Source organism: Neophocaena asiaeorientalis, unplaced genomic scaffold, assembly GCF_003031525.2.
Source record: "Neophocaena asiaeorientalis asiaeorientalis breed wild unplaced genomic scaffold, Neophocaena_asiaeorientalis_V1.1 scaffold170, whole genome shotgun sequence".
Lineage (NCBI taxonomy): Eukaryota > Metazoa > Chordata > Mammalia > Artiodactyla > Phocoenidae > Neophocaena > Neophocaena asiaeorientalis.
This window is the reverse complement of record NW_020172463.1, coordinates 85,702-104,023: the sequence shown is the minus strand read 5'-3', so window position 1 is coordinate 104,023 and position 18,322 is coordinate 85,702. Positions and strand designations below refer to the sequence as shown.

Sequence of the window (18,322 nt, the reverse complement as noted above, 5' to 3'; positions counted from 1 at the left end):
CTTTAAAATTAATAGGCTGGAAAACACACCAAAGCCCCTGTTCAGGAGGCACAGAGGAAGCTGGAGTGAAATGTCCCTGGAGTGCCCCACAGTCCCCATGTCCTGCAGTGACTCACACAGGACTTTCAGGACACTGGAAAGAGGAGGAGGATTAATGAGAAAATTGGGCTCCTTCGCACAACCACAGATTTATGAATGGTTGGTGGTGACATCATCCTGATAACAATAAATAAATAACTAAAATATTATTTTCTCAAGAGCAGTCTCATTACGCAACTCATTCTTCTTTTTAGATCAGAGTGAAATCACTCAGCCTTTAGTCAGTTACTCTGCTGAAACAAGTTAATCATCTGGAAACTCAGTGACAATCAGTTATCATCAAATTCTCATTTGAGATACATGCCGTTTGTCCTCAAGACTGAGGACATCGTATTATCTATCCACAATTTATTGCCTCTGAAGGATTCAGTGTCTGGTATTCTATGAGTCGGAACTGTCTATTCACTAGCATTTCTGAACAGAGATATTAAAATAATTTTAATATTTGATCTGATTATAAAAAGTACATTAAAAAATGGAAAGAGAAAAGAGAAATCTCTTATAATTTCCTGACCCAAAGATAACAAGTCTCTTCCCCCAGTTACAGCTCACACTGCATGTGCTGACACCATCTGATGTGTGGGTCTGCACAACAAGGCCAGATCAGGGACTGGTGAATCCACCAAAGTAAATAGGACCCTGCCAGCCCTGTGGGAGCTGGGCAGTCAGCTGACTTCTGGAGACGTCGGAGCTCCTTGTAATTTCCACTCAAACCTCAACAAGGAATCAACTATATACTCCAATAAAAATTAAAAAAAAACAAAAACCTCAACAAGCAGAACACTCAACTTTTGACCATATTTTATAGCAAGAGACAATGTTTTATAGTAGAAAGGCATGACTATTGTGAAAGATCAAGCTTAAAAAAAACCCTCGTGGGCTTCCCTGGTGGCGCAGTGGTTGAGAGTCCGCCTGCCGATGCACAGGACATGGGTTCGTGCCCCGGTCCAGGAGGATCCCACATGCCGTGGAGCGGCTAGGCCCGTGAGCCGTGGCTGCTGAGCCTGCGTGTCCGGAGCCTGTGCTCCACAATGGGAGAGGCCACAACAGTGAGAGGCCCACGTACCGCAAAACAAACAAAACAAAACAAAACAAAAAAAACCCCTCGTAAAATCCTCTTCTCTTTGTAAATGTGGAATATTTTTAGAAAAACAGCAAGGAAAGTTCACTCTACAAGACTGAGAATAATATCACCTTCAACAATGTCATGCCTTTTTTCTAAGGAGCTAACATATGCTCTAAATGTGAAAATGACAAACTCCATTTATAGCTCATTCTTTCTCATTACTTCTCACTGAGGAAGGTAAGAGAACTCTTCTTATTTCACCAGGGAGTTTAAAAATTTGATCTTTCCTTTGCTAGCAAATATAATGGCAAATATTATTTGGATTACAAATAACTGTTCTATACCCTACTACTGCATGCAGTATTCTGACCTCCTACTATGCTGAATTCCACTACATACTGCTTGAGGAAATATTTTCTCACTTGTTTCAAACGTACTTGACATTTAATTCCATTGAGTGAGTTCTTATTTCTGTCATGTAAAACAGATATTAAAGAAGGAAATAATAAGCCTCCAGATTCACACCTTATTTTATTAGTAGGACACCTCCTGGTTAACCTTTCTATTGTAGATGAAGTTTTCCCCAGAGCAATTACATCATGGTAAGAGGAAGGAGGGGGAGGAAGCAAGAGACGAAGGTTAGAGGAGAGTTTAATAATAAGAGAAAAAAGTTATTAAAAAAAGAGAAGAGAGAGTGAGAGCAGAAAAAGGTGAGGTCAAGAGGGAAAAGATGAGAGAAAAAGTAGAAAAAGATGCATGTAAGATCAGAATATTGGACCATTAAACCCTAAAAATCAAATTATAATTCCACAACCCCAAAATACAGTGATATATCAGAAGTTCTGGCAAAGGTGTGTCATCCGATAAAATATTTATTTTGCCAGACTTTTCTCACCTACTCACGATCTCCGGTAGTCACCTGGTCTTGAAAACTTGTAAGGTGTATGTTCCATGTTCCATGGGTAAGCCTATTCGGTGATATGTCTTCCAAGTGATCAGTATTACAAAAAAGTCCCTTGGACGTCCTTCAGCAGTGATGTGGAGTCTTTGATGCCCGTGTTTTGTGTTCCCCTTCACCCAACACTGTCTTCCAAGTCTTACTGCCCATTGGCCTGGTGGACATTGAGCAAAGTGGATGCACTTTTTTTTTTTTTGCAGTACGCGGGCCTCTCACTGTTGTGGCCTCTCCCGTTGCGGAGCACAGGCTCCGGACGTGCAGGCTCAGTGGCCATGGCTCACGGGCGCAGCCGCTCCGTGGCATGTGGGATCTTCCCGGACCGGGGCACGAACCAGTTTCCTCTGCATCGGCAGGCAGACTCTCAACCACTGCGCCACGAGGGAAGCCCGTGGATGCACTTTTATCCAGTTTTTTCCCCAGTGACATTGTTCATCAGACTTATTAATACTTTGTTCTGATTACCTGGAAACTCCATTTACATTGTGGTTCTCATACTTGGCTACTAAATGGAGTCCCCTCTGCTGTAGTTCTCAATGGGGGCTCCAAGATACTAAGGGACTTTGAAGTAGTTTTACTCTTCACTTGACTTCTTTTCTCTTATGAACTAATCTACTAATCACTGAATAAATAAAGCTCCAGCCAGAATAACTCACCCCCAAACTAAAATTTCAGTCTTTTTAGAGTCTTTATTCAGATAATTATTTTTCTCAAAGCAAATAAACTTTAATAAGCCAAGTCACCAAACTTTTTGCTCCATTTCTGAATAATTTCTCCAATAAATTTGTATTTTCAAGAAAATATTACATGCAGCAGAGTCTGTGATCTCAATTTCTCTAGTCCTGTAGTATGATCTTTTACATATAAAAATGGAGATGTCCTAGTCTTTTCTTGATTCAAGCAACCCTATGCAATGCCAGCCACAGCTTTAGCTTCCTTAGCTGTAAATTGTGGGGCTTTCTGTATGATAAGCCAATTGACAGACATCTTCATTTGCCATAGGATCTGAGACAACTTCATCTGTGTCTTCTTGATTTCTCATATCCCTGTCAGCATCACAACTTATTCATCCAAGATGCTTCTTCTGACGAGTGACTCTTGTTCTTCCCTGATCTCTGCTGAATAGAACATCTCTGCTATTATTATTGTGCTGGAGGGGAAACATCTGTTGTCTTCTAGTTGCTATTTGTCATCATGTTTTCTAACAGTCCCAACATTTCCCACTAGAACATCAGAGCCTAGTGATATTATAGCTCTGGATGCCTTCTGTGATCTTCAGGAAACAAGCATTAAAGGGATAATCTGTTAAGCAAAATGAAGATTCCTTCTAGACTTTGTAAGTGCTTAGAGAGTAAAGACACCTCTTAAGAAAACTTAAAATGTTTTTAAAAATTCATTCACTTTTTTAGTTCCTTTAACTCTCTCTCTCCCTCTCTTTGAACTCTTTTTAACCCAAGTTATGAATCAGAAATGTCTCCTATTTCTTAACTTTTCTCACTGTTTTTTTTATTACTGTTGAAATTTTTTTTAATTTATTTATTTTATTTTTTTGGCTGTGCTGGGTCTTCGTTGCTGCGTGTGGGCTTTCTTGTGGGGCAAGAGGGGGCTACTCTTTGTTGCGGTGCGTCGGCTTCTCATTGCAGTGGCTTCTCTTGTTGCGGAGCATGGGCTCTAGGCATGGGCTTCAGCAGTTGTGGTGCATGGGCTCAGTGGTTGTGGCTCGCAGGCTCTAGGGTGAGGCTTTGTAGTTGTGGCGCACGGGCTTAGTTGCTCCGAGGCATGTGGGATCTTCCCGGACCAGGGTTCAAATCTGTGTCCCCTGCATTGGCAGGCGGATTCTTAACCACTGCGTCACCAGGGAAGACCCTGACATTTTTTATTGAGGTAAATTTGCACACAGTGTAATATATGGATCTCAAGTTTTGACAAAGGTGTACATCTATGTAACCCATGCTCCCTCAAGATTATATATAATGTATTAATCACCCCAGAAATTTCCTCATGCCCCTTCCCAGTCAATTCCCCATCCCTGAAACAATCACTAATCTAATTTCTAGCACTTTAGATAATTTTGTCTATTATAGATTTCGTATAAGTGAAATCATACAGTAAGAACTATTTTCGGTCTGCCTTCTTTCATTCAACATAATATTTTTAAAATCCAACCATGTTGTTTCAACTATCAATAATTCATTCCTTTTTATTGCTGAGTAGTAGGCCACTGAATGGATGTATCATTGTTTATCCATTCTCCTGTTTCTGGGTACCTGGGATGTTCCCAGTTTTGGGCTAAGAGGTGTATTTCTTTTTAATTAAAAAAATCAAGATTTCTCTCCATTCATGTGGAATACTGGCAGTGTTTATATCATACTAAAATAGTTAATACATAAAAAGAAACTATGGGGACTTCCCTGACAGTCCAGTGGTTGGGATTTCGCCTTCCAATGCAAGGGGTGCAGGTTCAATCCCTGGTCGGGGAGCTAAGATCCCACATGATTTGGGGCCAAAAAGCCAAAACATGAAAAAAACAAAGGCAATATTATAACAAATTCAATAAAGATTTTTAAAAAACTATAAAAATGGGGGGCTTCCCTGGTGGCGCAGTGGTTGGGAGTCCGCCTGCCAATGCACGGGACACAGGTTCGTGCCCCGGTCCAGGAGGGTCCCACATGCTGCGGAGCGGCTGGGCCCGTGAGCCATGGCTGCTGAGCCTGTGCGTCTGGAGCCTGTGCTCCGCAACGGGAGAGGCCACAACAGTGAGAGGCCCGCGTACCGCAAAAAAAAAACCCCAAAAAACTATAAAAATGTAGTTGAGACACAAGTAGTAAATGCTTAAGTGAAATGTTGAGATAGAGCGTATATGTAGGTTCTTACTTTCCTTCTAAATTTAGTTATATGAGGTTTTTCTTCCTACCTTTTTTTCTTTTTGGTTGTAGGGCTGTCTCTATAGGAACAAGACCCTACTGATCCCCCTCCACCTTCAGGAGTGTAGTCACACTGAGCACACTTGATAATGGAGAATTGTCAGTAGTGCTGATAAGTTGGTGTTGCTCCATCCATACTCTCTCTCACCCCCTTGGGTTCAATGGCACATTTGAACAGAAGAAGTTACTATTGTGGTTCAGAGGTCTACCTGAGTGCAGCCCAGCATTAGGGCAAAGTTAAAGTGGAGAAGCCTCACTCTCATCAAGCCTAAGGTGCCACTATATTCCCATGAAGGGGTTTTGCTGTTGTCTTCATTTGTAACTTTACTTCTCATCTTTCATTCAAGCAAAGCAATCAGAAGTGGCTGAGAGAATGGGAGATAAAGGTCACTTCTCTGGCAGAGCTCCAAAGGGATCTGGGGGCAAAGAGCTGAAGGATCCTATACTCTACATCTCAGAGAGGCAGAAGGACCATAGCGGCATGAGAGCACATCAGAGCATCACAAAGACACCTACAGTCCAGGCCCAGAAGCAGCAGAAGCTTTCATGCCCTCAAGCGGGCTCAAAACAGAGCAATTGCCATGAAAGAGTGGTTAGGACAGGTGCGAAGGCTACCTGTGCGGACCAGTAACCAAAAACTGGATGAGATAGGGAAGACTCAGTGAGCACCTGCAGGAACAGAGGACTGGGGGACCAGAGGTGCATCCCCACCCTACCCCTTGCTTTTGAACTAATAAGCTCTCTGAAACTTAGCTACAACACCAGAAAAATGGGAGAGGGAAAGCCAAAGTTGACTGAAATTAAAGTTTTCACCACTGGTAAAAGGGGGACAATGAAAAGAAATTAAGTTGGATTATAAAAAAAATAAAGTTTTATTTCTCTGATACCCAAGTTTGTAGACAGAATTCATAACTGGGACACCTGCGTAAGCCTAAACAATTTCTGGAAAGACTGGCAGAAACTGGTAACAGTTGATGCCTCTGGAGGGAGGGAATATAGATCTAGTGTAGGAAGGTTTATTTTTATTATTTTTTAATATTATTGAACTTTTCACCAAGTACATTTAATTTTTAAATTAAATCTAATATTTAAACTAAGCAGAGAGACAATACATTCAATATTGAGTTGGTGTAAAAAAGTTTCTTGGCTCTATTCCAACTGCCGTCATACACTTGGAATAATAACTTGGTTGTTACGTTCATTCATAATAATAGTAATATAATTTTATGTTCCTTGTTTTTTGTGTACAGTCATTTGTACAGAAGATAAGACATTTGGATATCAAAAATTACATGAGGGCTTCCCTGGTGGCACAGTGGTTGAGAGTCTGCCTGCTGATGCAGGGGACACGGGTTCGTGCCCCGGTTCCGGGAAGATCCCACATGCCGCCGAGCAGCTGGGCCCGCGAGCCATGGCCGCTGAGCCTGTGCGTCCAGAGCCTGTGCTCCTCAACAGGAGAGGCCACAGCAGGGAGAGGCCACAGCAGGGAGAAGCCCGCGTACCGCAAAAGAAAAAAAAAAAAAGTTACATGAAATGAAGTGGAAAAAAAGTTGATTTCATTAGATGAAGTCAATGGAAGCAAATAAGCTGTGAGTGATTAACTTTTAAACTGATCTCTCTCCCCATCATTGCACAGACGGAACTTTAGTTTCATGATTTCTCCCTTTGCTTATCCTTAAAAATTACAAGTTAAATAATGCATATGATGCTTTTCAAATTCCATGGAAGAAATATGCTCATAAAAGCATGTTTTTCTCTTGTAGCAAATTACTGAGTGATTATTGAGTCTCAGGAATTTGTCCAAAAGCAGCAAACCAGGCCTCATGCTTCTTTCTATCTGGTGGTGAGTGGTAGTGGCAAAGAGTTATAAGTTGTCAACAAGGATTCTCCTTTTCAGTTGCCACAAAGCTGCCCAGTGGTTTCTAATTCCATGGGGTAAAAAAATCAAAGACAATATCATAGGGGACAAAAGTCACATGTCAATATGTATACCAAGAGAACAGAGATGTCAAGAGAGTGAAAACTGCCTATGAGATTCCAAAACAACATAGGACTTTGTTACTTTATTGGAAACATTTCGCTGGAATATTTGATTGTATTTGTTTCTAACTTTAGGGAGCTTATGTCTATTTTAAGGGGGCTTAAGCATCTAATACCCTCATTTTCCCCTTCTCTCTGCTATATTGTCATTAATATATATTCCATATATTATATAATACAGATATATTTAATTTGAAGTCTGTTTTTCATCCAAATACAATGAGGGAAGACTTGGGGACTCATTTACATAAATTGGCTGAAGAATATTTTAATAATAATGATTTGGGGTCATATCTGGGCTTAGGGGAGGCATGTAGACCAATGTGCAGATATTCCACAGGAGGAAGAAAGAAAGGGAAAAAGGGAGGGAGGGAGGGAGGGAAGAAGACAGAAAGGCAGGAAAGGAGAGAGAGAGAGTAAGAGAGGCGGGGAGGGAACTGATTTGTACTGAGAAGCGTCAATACACCAGGTGAGGTGCCAGACCTTTTCAGGCTCATCAGACTTTAAAACAATGCTGTTACGTCAGTATTTGGCTCACTTTTACTGACAAGGAAACAGAGCTCAGAGTGGTAAAGCAAGCTTTTTGCTTTTCTCAGGTACCCAGCTGGCAAGTGGTTAGCTCGAGTCAAACCAGACCAGCCTGATCTCAAAACCCCTGCCACCTTTGTTCAACAAAGCCATCTCTCAAACGATGAGAGCTTCATGGTTTTTGTTTGTGTTTGTTTTGTTTTTTTAATCTTAAAGAGGCTAGATGAAGGAGATTGTGGGCAATAAGGGATAAAGTAAAATTACTCTGAAGCACATTTGATAGAAGACAGAAGTATGTAGCTTTTTAAAGTAAATAAAAGTTTTTTTAAAACATTAGGAAAAACCATAGCTTAAGTAAAAGGGACATAAAATCCATAACTTCGGTCAAGAAAGCATCTATCAGATCAGTCATGAAAATGGGTGAAGCAAAATCAATCATGTTTTATTGATTTTAAAAACAGCAGAATTTGGACCACATAAAAGTCACATTTTGTATTTGTCAAGAAAACTCACTGAAGAAAATGAATTAGCTTGACAGAAATGAACTTGCCTTGAAAGAAACAAATCATCTGATAACATTTATACTAATGGGATATAAAAAAGCCAAATGTGAGGAGAACTAGAGAATTTTTCTTGGGTAAAACTAGTGCTTAGAAAGTTCTTTTTTTGGGGGCTTTTTCTTAAAAAAGATTTTCAATTTATTTTAGGAAATTTATATTTAGGATATGTTCAGAGGGAAGTGAAATTTTGTTGATAAATTATTTCTTTAAATGGCATATCAATTTTAAGACTTTATATCTCTGTCTAGTCTGATTTTTTTGTGTATTTACATTCTCTAGATCTATATTTCTTTCTAGAAAAGACATAAAAAGTTTATCTGTCTATATTTAAGCACCAACACTCTCTAAATCTGTATTTCATCTTCAACTGTCAGGTCAAGGACCACTTTCTCCAAGAAACTCTCACCAGAGTCATCCCTCCTTTTTCAGAACTGCAGTATGCTATTTGTAATCCTCTATTACACTTAAGGATTTCTATCCTGGATTATAAGCTTTTTAAAAATATGTTTTTAGTGTCTCCTCTACAGAACTATAAGCTATTTGAGAGAAGGAATCATATCCCTTTTTAATGTACTATATAAATAAAATAATTACTGCTTGATATTTGTTAAACAATGAAAATCAGGAAAAGCAAATGAATATCATACTCTGACATTTGAGGATGAAATGGTTTTATTCTCTTTCTAGTCTTGAGTATTGCTTGGATTTTGGTTGCAACTTGATTACATTAGAGTTTCTAATTTATCTTGAACTCTTAATCATGTACACAAAAACAGTTAGCACCACAGAAAATCCACATTCATATATTCCCTCAAATTACGCAGACTATAGGTCTGGGTGGATAGATGCATTTCTTCAAAATCAGCAAAAATACAACAAACTGCCAACAAATTCATGCATCCATTTATGTGTTCAACAAGTTTCTAATGAATGCATTTTAGTTCATTATTTCTTTGCCCTCCAAAATCCCATGGAGTTGCCCCTAAACAGTCTTGGAAGGAAAGACTGGAGTATAAATGAGGTAACCCAATAACATAGAAGCTATTTGGAAGTATGACTCAAATCATCTGTCATTTTCAGATAAATCATTTCCCTTCTTTCATTTGGCAAAATGCAATTAATAGACATAGTAAAGCATGATGTTTTCTATGTAAAGAACTTGTACAACTGAAAAAAAAACCTGATCACACCCATGGCTTTGAAGGACACCTAGATTCAGTTCTTAAAGAAGTTAAGAAATAGACATTCTTCAGCTAGGTGCTTTGTGACCACCTAGAGGGGTGGGATAGGGAGGGTGGGAGGGAGACGCAAGAGGGAGGAGATATGGGGATACATGTATATGTATAGCTGATACACTTTGTTATAAAGCAGAAACTAATACACCATTGTAAAGCAATTATGTTCCAATAAAGATGTTAAAAAAATAAAATAAAATCACCATGCTGAACTGGAAAAAAAAAAAAAAGAAATAGACATTCTACAGGCGACAGTAAGCCCAGTTCCCTAGTTGAACAATTCTCACTGATACCTTAGAGCTAAAGAGCAATTTCATTTTAAGTAACTACTCCAAAGGAGCAGTCAGAATCATTTTTTAAATTAAAAAAATTTTTTTTGCATTATACAAACCAAAGTGAGGCATGTTCGTATAACTTACCATATGTTTGGATTCAATTCCTTTTGGTGGTAGGAGTCAAAGTCATCTCGTAGGATAATACTGTCGCTATGAATTTCAGCTAAAAGAAGAACAAAAATTTAGAAAAGGATTATACTAAACAATAGATTTAGCTACACAAAAGAGTCAACATGCTGCATTTATGAGGAATAACAGTATTTTAAATTAAAACTGGATTTTAAATGAGCAGATGATTGTATTTGCTTTGTCCCTAAACTACTAAGTGAAAGAGTAACTCTGTTGTTTAAAAGTCTGGAAACCAGAGCCCCCAAAAAGAACCCTACCAAGGTGTCACCAGGCTGCAGAGGTGGGAAGACCAAGGTCAGCACTAACCTACAAGGAGATGTCACCCAAGACTTGCCCCTCATAGCTCGACACACCCAGAACAAGGTCAGTGTCTAACTCATTTTAGAGCACTGAAGGGAACAGAACATTGTGACTATTTATTGTCAGCTAACATTGCTGGTATTTACTAACCCATTTCCTCTTCTCTTTCCTACTATCCCTCTTGCCCTGGCTTGCTTTCTCTCATTCCCTATATTCACTCATTTTTTTACTTAATGTGTTTCAAATTGTTAACATTTTTCCCCCTTAGAGCTGCACAGGAGAAATTATCTACATGAATAAGTAAAACTCCCAAATAAAGTCATGTTAGAAGTCAGGAAGAATGCCAGGGAACCATCCATAGTCTTAAATATATTCTCATTACACTTGAGATTGTATTAAATACTTATTTTTAAGCTACAGAAGAACTCGAGTCATGCCAAAAGCAAAGAATGTTTTCATAAACTGTAGAGTATGTGATATTTCCACTAAACAGAGGGTTCACAAGTAAAAACAATTTCATGACCAACTACAATGTAAGTAGGCTCATTTTTAAGGTTGTATGAGGAATGATAATTATTTCTACTCGAGTTGTAAAAAATGAATTTAGTGCTCAAACACCTCCTCATCTGATTCCCATGGTTTGCTGGGGAAATTTGTTTCAGCTAATATAAATTCTCTGGGTCTGTATAAATTTGTTTGGACTAGTTTACACATGCTTTTCAGGAAAATTAAAATCATATGATCTGATTAATAAAACATAACCAAATTTTTTTATTTTTTTCAAAAGTGACATTTTACCCTTTTTGGGGGCTCACTTGAATATAATTCACTGAAATCACTGGGTAATTAAAATCACCTCCAAATATCAGGAAGCACACTTCCAAATTCTCTTTGCCACCTGCAGCCATCCTCGCCCTCTTTATACCGGGTATGCCAGCAGGTAAGCACATAACAAAGTCCGGGAAACCAGTGAATCAGCATGTATTGAGAGAAATGGCTGTTCAGACTCGAAGCCTTAGGCCTGACAACAGGGAGGATATGGATTTACACTGGAGAGAACACTGTGATGTCTTCTGTGCGTGGGAGTGATTTAATGACTCCTCTGAGCAATTAGATGCAGTGCCTGAAATGCCTACAGGGTACCGCTCTCTCAAATACCCAACCTGGTCGAGGCTCAGCTGGGCCACTGCGGGTCACCAGCCTGCCTTGGCTGCTAGAAGGCATGCTTCTAAGTGCTTGCGTTCATCTGCCAAAGAAGAGGAGCCCTAAGCTGTAGTATTACATAAAAGTAGAGCTTCTCAAGGCAGATTTTCCAAAGAGAAAAATAAATTAATTGGGTTTATAGGTTGAAAGAGAAAGCCCAAGAGACAAATACTGACCCATCTGCAAGTCCCACAGTGAGAGACATCTGAATAAGCTGGAGCCAGCTAGGATGACTTCTTTTCATTTTTATTAAATAGTGTGTGTAGGAAACTGCTTTTAAAATAAGTCTTCACTGTCACCTATGAGAAATTTAACTCTTAAAGATTATTTACTTTCTAGAGATATTTTTTAAAAGGCATGGGTAAGCATCTATGGTTATTTGTTCATGTGTTTATTTCTTTACAAACATTATTATATCATTGACTATATACTTTACAAATATGAATTCATTTAATCCTCATAACAACAATAGGAGGTAGGTACTATTATGACTTCCATTTTATAGATGAGGAAACTGAGGCACAGAGAGGTTAAATAACCTGCCCAATATCACGTTGCTAGCAAGTGGTGAAAGTGAGATAAATCCAGTTGGTTTGGCTTCAAATCTGTGCTATTAAGCACTATACAACCCTGCCTCAAGAACTGTGGCCCACTAAGTACATGGCAGAATGAAAAGATCATGAGAAAAATGAGAGGTGGCAACTTTACATGGTGACATTAAAAAAAGCATTTAGTTATTTACACAACCTCATTTTAATTTTTGAAGAAATGGCCAAATTATTTCTCTTTTTACAACCCAATACTACTTTGAGCAGATATCTCAGACCTGAAAGATCTCAACTCCTCCATACTCATAGCTCCTTGCCCATTGCCTCCATGCTCTACTATTTATGATGGGTAGGGGCTCTGGGGAAATTTCAGCATTAGAACACTGTGTCAAAAGATCACACTCAACAGGATCCCAAGGATAAATGTACTAACACGTTCAAAAGTCCCTCCATTAGCCCCAGCTGGGCAGCTGGATCACCTCATAAGGTGAGGTCCCGGGTTCAAGCATAATCTGGACCTGAGTCTGATTTCAGTGATGATCAGCGAATCAGAGAGGGCAGAGAGTTTCCTCACCTCTGTTTCACCTGCTCACATGGCAGAGGACTGAAACAAGTAGATCTAGTACTAAGGTCAGTGACATCGGGGTCTCAAACACTTACCTAGATGCGGGTGCATACTGGCCTCTGTTGGAGCTGGACCGAGAGAGAAAAAGGGAAAGATGATTGATTAGCAACAAGAGCAAAATCCATTAATAAATAATCACAAATACAGTTACAAAACTTAGTCATACTAAACAAATTAAATGGCTAGATAGAACCTTTTTAGAGGAGTAAGAAGAAAATGCCAATTAACATCCTAAAGTAAGACGGCCAACTCACTATTCATTATATTTAAAAGTCAAAGTGAAAAGTAGAACCCCTTACATACAGGGCAGTTATTTATTATGTAAGTTAGTCAGGTATCCCTTGAAACACACAATATAAATGTGATGTGAGCACCCATTACATGACATGGGCTGTTGTGGGTGTGAGGTATAGAGACAAAAAGCACCATCCTTGCCTTCAAAGAGCTTACCATCTGGTGGAGACAACTACAATATAGTGTAATAAGTGCTATGGGAGAGTGTTCAGAGGTCCTGGGGTGAAAAGGGGGACAAGGAAGGGATACTAATTCCAGGCTGCCCAGGAGAAGAGGGTTGTCAGGAGGGGCTGCTGAGTTTTGAAAGACTAGCAGGAGGAAGATAGGTGGGGGTAAAGGAGGGGAGATATGCTTCTTTCTGGAGTGAAAGTGAAATGGCATTGAGAGGTAAAAGAGAATGGCCTTTCACAAGAACTACAACAATTTCAGCAAGACTAGAAGGAAGTTTAAGAGGAGGGGATGGAAAAGTGAAGTTGGTAAGATTGGGAGGCCAAGATCATGGAATTGAATGTTAAGGAATTTGGATTTTACCATGGAAGCATGATGATCTCCTGAACATTTATCAGCAAAGGAGTGCATGTTCAAATATGCATTTTACAAAGGGGCGCTCTGATAAGAGTTAGGAAATAAGGGACACTGGCCAATTAATACTTTGGTTATGTTTTTTCCTCAAAGGACTTCCATATCTATGAAGAAATATTGCCAATTCACTATCTAAAAATTAGAAATCATGACAGATATTTTAAAATCTTTTACATTCATTAAAGAAGAACTTCAGCTGGATATTTAAAAAATTAGTTTCTATCACGATGATCAGTGCTTCAGTTATGTTAGATGAAAAATCCAGACTTAAGAGCATTTTAAAACTAGAGACTGATGTTTGTCTTACTGCTGCATACCAACATATTATATATATTGAAAATACTTGTGCTCAGCTGTATGAAATAGATTCTGTGGAAAGTGTCATAGATACAGTTGTTAGAATACACATGCAAATGCTCTGAATCATCACTAGTTTACAGAAATCAAGAAAAACCCAGAAGAAAAATTTAATGATTTTGTGCTTTACGCCAAAGGTTATTGGCTATGAGGAGTTTTACAAGGATTCACTGAACTGTTAACTCTAAGATTTTTTTTGAAACAAAAGGAATAATTGCCAATTATCCAATAACCAATGACAAAAACAAGGCACACGGATGCACGTTCCCTCACTAATATCACACTACATATGTGTGAACTGAACTTGAAGCCTCAAGGAAAGCAAGAGTTTACTTGCAAGGTAGTTGAAAACTTAAGAGAATTCATGTTGAAATTGAAACCTCCAACACACAAATAAATAATGATTTTACATATTTTCCTAATATGATCAATATGCAGATTTTAATTGCAATTGACAATTTTCTAAATTGTCTGCAAAAAAACTCCAAAAATATTTGAAGAATTTCTCGTTGATATTGATAATTTTGGAGTTGCTTTTCAACTTATGTAATATCCCTGTGAATCCCATGTTAATAATACTAGGCTGACACAAGAGTAAATGAATTTACTTGAACAGACATAGTTTTCAAACTGACATGTTTTTGTACCAAAGTTAAATCAGCTCTTCTGAAAAAAGATGGACAAATCTTGTCAAGGTGGGTGTGGATATTAAAGGAAAATAAGTTTTTTATATTCGACTCAGTTATTGGAAGACCTTTAAGTAGATATGGAATACTTTGATAGGTCAATCCAGTTTTCAAAGGTAAAATTTACAAAATCTTAATACAGGGCTCCCCTGGTGGTGCAGTGGTTAAGAATCCACCTGCCAATGCAGGGGACATGGGTTCGAGCTCTGGTCCAGGAAGATCCCACATGCTGTGGAGCAACTAAGCCCATGCACCACAACTACTGAGCCTGTGCTCTAGAGCCCGTGAGCCACAACTACGGAGCCCACTTGCCACAATTACTGAATCCCACATGCCTAGAGGCCGTGCTCTGCAACAAGAGAAGCCACCACAATAAGAAGCCCGCACAGGACAACCAAGAGTAGCCCCTGCTCGCCGCAACTAGAGAAAGCCCTCGCGCAGCAATTAGGACCCAATACAACCATCAATAAATAAATTTATTTATTTATTTTTAAAAAGATCTTAATACAGACCAAGTATTCCAATACTTAAGATGTGCTGTAACACTACCATATATAAAATAGATAAACAACAAGGTCCTACTGTATAGCACAGAGAACTATAGTCAGTATCCTGTAATAACCTATAATGGAAAATAATCTGAAAAAGAGTGTGTATGTATATATATGTGTGTGTATATATATATATGTGTGTGTATATATATGTGTATATGTGTGTGTATATATATATATATATATATATATGGAACCGAATCACTGTTGTACACCAGAAACTAATACAACATTGTAAATCAACTATACTTCAATTAAAAAATGTGCTTTAAGTGTAAAATACAGACCAGATTTCAGATAATTAGTACAAAACTGTAAAATATCTCAATTTTATATTGATTATATTATATTGAAATACTTAGTATTTATATAATCTGTGTGAATTAAACTGCATTATTAAATTTACCTTTTTTTTGGTTTCATTTTTTAAATGTGGCTTCTAGAATATTTAAAATTACACCTGTGGCTCACATTATACTTCTATTGGACAGTTCCAAGCAATAGCTAGGAGGGAGATCTGTACTGTTCATCAATTAAGGAAGCATTATCACGCAGGAGGTGGTGAAGTCATGGAAGCAGACCAGCATGTTACTCAGAGAGAGCAAAAAAAAAAAAAAAGAGTGAAATGAAGAGGTAAATGTGCATTTCAGGGACTGGAAGAACAGGAGCTAGCAAAGGAGACCAGGAAGGACTGCATTTCATTATGGATATAAGGAAAAGAGAGAGTTTTAAGAGAGAAGAGGGTTAAAGGAGAGGCCAAAATAATCCTAATAACACTGGTATCTACTGAGAACATCCTGTTACCAAGGCACAGTGTTAAGCAGGGTGTGTAGATGAACCCAGGGAATTTGGCCTCAGTGATAACTCTCTCAACTACTGTACAAACTACTTTTTCAAGAAGGTTCACTGCAAAGACAAGAAATGAGATTTTGTAGCACCTAACAAGGGACTTGGACCAAAGGGATGTTTTTTTGTTTGCTGTGTTTCTTAGGATATCATAGTATTTTATCATGTTCAATATTAACTACCTTACCAAAGGGGGTCTCTGTATTCATGGGATAAATTGTTAAGATGGGCAGGAAATAATACTGATATTTGTAAAATGTGTAACTTGAAAAAAACTGGGAAATAAGTTAGTTAAATTAAGTATAAAATTTATGGCAATTATCAGAAATATTTTCTAGTCAGTACAATGAGTAGATAAGTGTAACAAAATGTCTGCAGAGGCATCAATTAAATTACCTACTTGACTTTAAATGACTCTGGTGACTAAGGCCTGGATGCAATAAAGAGAATGTTATGTTTTAGTGTACTTTAAGGAATCTACCCAAATTGATATCTCCCTTTCCGAAATTTTGGCACATGGCATTTTTCACTGAACCACCTCCAATCTAATCATCAGGGAGGGGCCATTTAGAAATGACCCTCTAAATCAGAATCTCTGAGAACGGAAACTCAGAATTTGTATTTTTAAAAACCTCCTCAGCTGATTCTGATAAAAAGCCAGCTTCAAAAACCATTGTCTTAATCCCCATAAAGTTAACAGCTGATTTTTCAGCAGAAACTCTGCAAGCCAGAAGGGAGTGGCAAGACATATTTAAAGTGATGAAAGGGAAAAACCTACAACCAAGATTATTCTACCCAGCAAGGATCTCATTCAGATTCGATGGAGAAATCAAAAGCTATAACTATGAGACAAGCAAAAACTATGAGAATTCAGCACCACCAAACCAGCTCTACAACAAATGCTAAAGGAACTTCTCTAAGCAGGGAACAAAAGAAAAGAAAAAGACCCACAAAAACAAACCTAAGTCAATTAAGAAAATGATAATAGGAACATACATATTGATAATCACCTTGAATGCAAAGGGATTAAATGTACCAACCAAAAGACACAGACTGGCTGAATGGATACAAAAATAAGACCCTTATATATGCTGTCTACAAGAGACCCATTTCAGACCTAGGGACACATACAGACTGAAGGTGAGGGGATGGAAAAAGATATTCCATGCAAATGGAAATAACAAGAAAGCTGGAGTAGCAATACTAATATCAGACAAAATAGACTTTAAAATAAAGACTGTTACAAGAGATAAGGAAGGACACTACATAATGATCAAGGGACTGATCCAAGAGAAAACATAACAATTGTAAATATTTATGTAGCCAACACAGAAGCACCTCAATACATAAAGCAAATGCTAACAGCCATAAAAGGAGAAATCGACAGTAACACAATAATAGTGGGGGACTTTAACACCCCACTTACACCAATATTCAGATCATCCAGACAGAAAATAAATAAGGAAACACAAGCTTTAAATGACACAATAGACCAGATAGACTTAATTGATATTTTTAGGCCATTCCACCTGAAAGCGAAGAATACACTTTCTTCTCAAGTGCACATGGAACGTTCTCCAGAATAGATCACATTTTGGGTCAAAAATCAAACCTTGGAAAATTTAAGAAAACTGAAATCGTATCAAGCATCTTTTATGACCACAACGCTATGAGATTAGAAATCAATTACAGGGAAAAAACAGTAAAAAACACAAATACATGGAGGCTAAACAGTGTGCTGCAAAATAACCAAGAGATCACTGAAGAAATCAAAGAGGAAATCAAAAAATACCTAGAAACAAATGACAATGATAAAATGACAAACTGAAACCTAAGGGATGCAGCAAAAGCAGTTCTAAGAGGGAACTTCATAGCAATTCAAGCTCACCTCAAGAAACAAGAAAAACCTCAAACAACCTAAGGTTACACCTAGAGCAACTAGAAAAAGAAGAACAAAGAAAACCTAAAATTAGTAGAAGGGAAGAAATCATAAAGAAAATGGAGAAAGTCCGCATCTGCAGGCGGACTCTCAACCACTGTGCCACCAGGGAAGCCCCGTACTGCTTTTTAAAATTCCATATATATGCGTTAGCATATGGTATTTGTTTTTCTCTCTTTCTGACTTACTTCACTCTGTATGATAAACTATAGGTCCATCCACCACCTCACTACAAATAACTCAATTTTGTTCCTTTTTATGGCTGAGTAATATTCCATTATATATATATGTGCCACATCTTCTTTATCCAGTCATCTGTTGATGGACATTTAGGTTGCTTCCATGTCCTGGCTATTGTAAATAGTGCTGCAATGAACATTGTGGTACATGTTTCCTTTTGAATTATGGTTTTTTCAGGGCATATGCCCAGTAGTGGGATTGCTGGGTCATATGGTAGTTGTATTTTTAGTTTTTTAATCACAACAGTGAGAGGCCCGCGTACCGCCAAAAAAAAAAAAGC

At 38.2% G+C, this 18,322-nt stretch overlaps 1 protein-coding gene across 1 annotated transcript in view; it reads right to left on the bottom strand.

Annotated features, from left to right (window-relative positions):
• The window catches only part of RELN (reelin), a 360,093-nt gene that overhangs the window by 259,410 nt on the left and 82,361 nt on the right, over positions 1-18,322 (bottom strand). Inside the window, exons 3-4 of the mRNA XM_024738082.1 lie at positions 12,583-12,615; positions 9,827-9,905 (exon numbers count right to left, since the gene is read on the bottom strand). Of these exons, the coding sequence (XP_024593850.1) occupies positions 9,827-9,905; positions 12,583-12,615 (112 nt within the window). The remainder of the gene's footprint in view (positions 1-9,826; positions 9,906-12,582; positions 12,616-18,322) is intronic.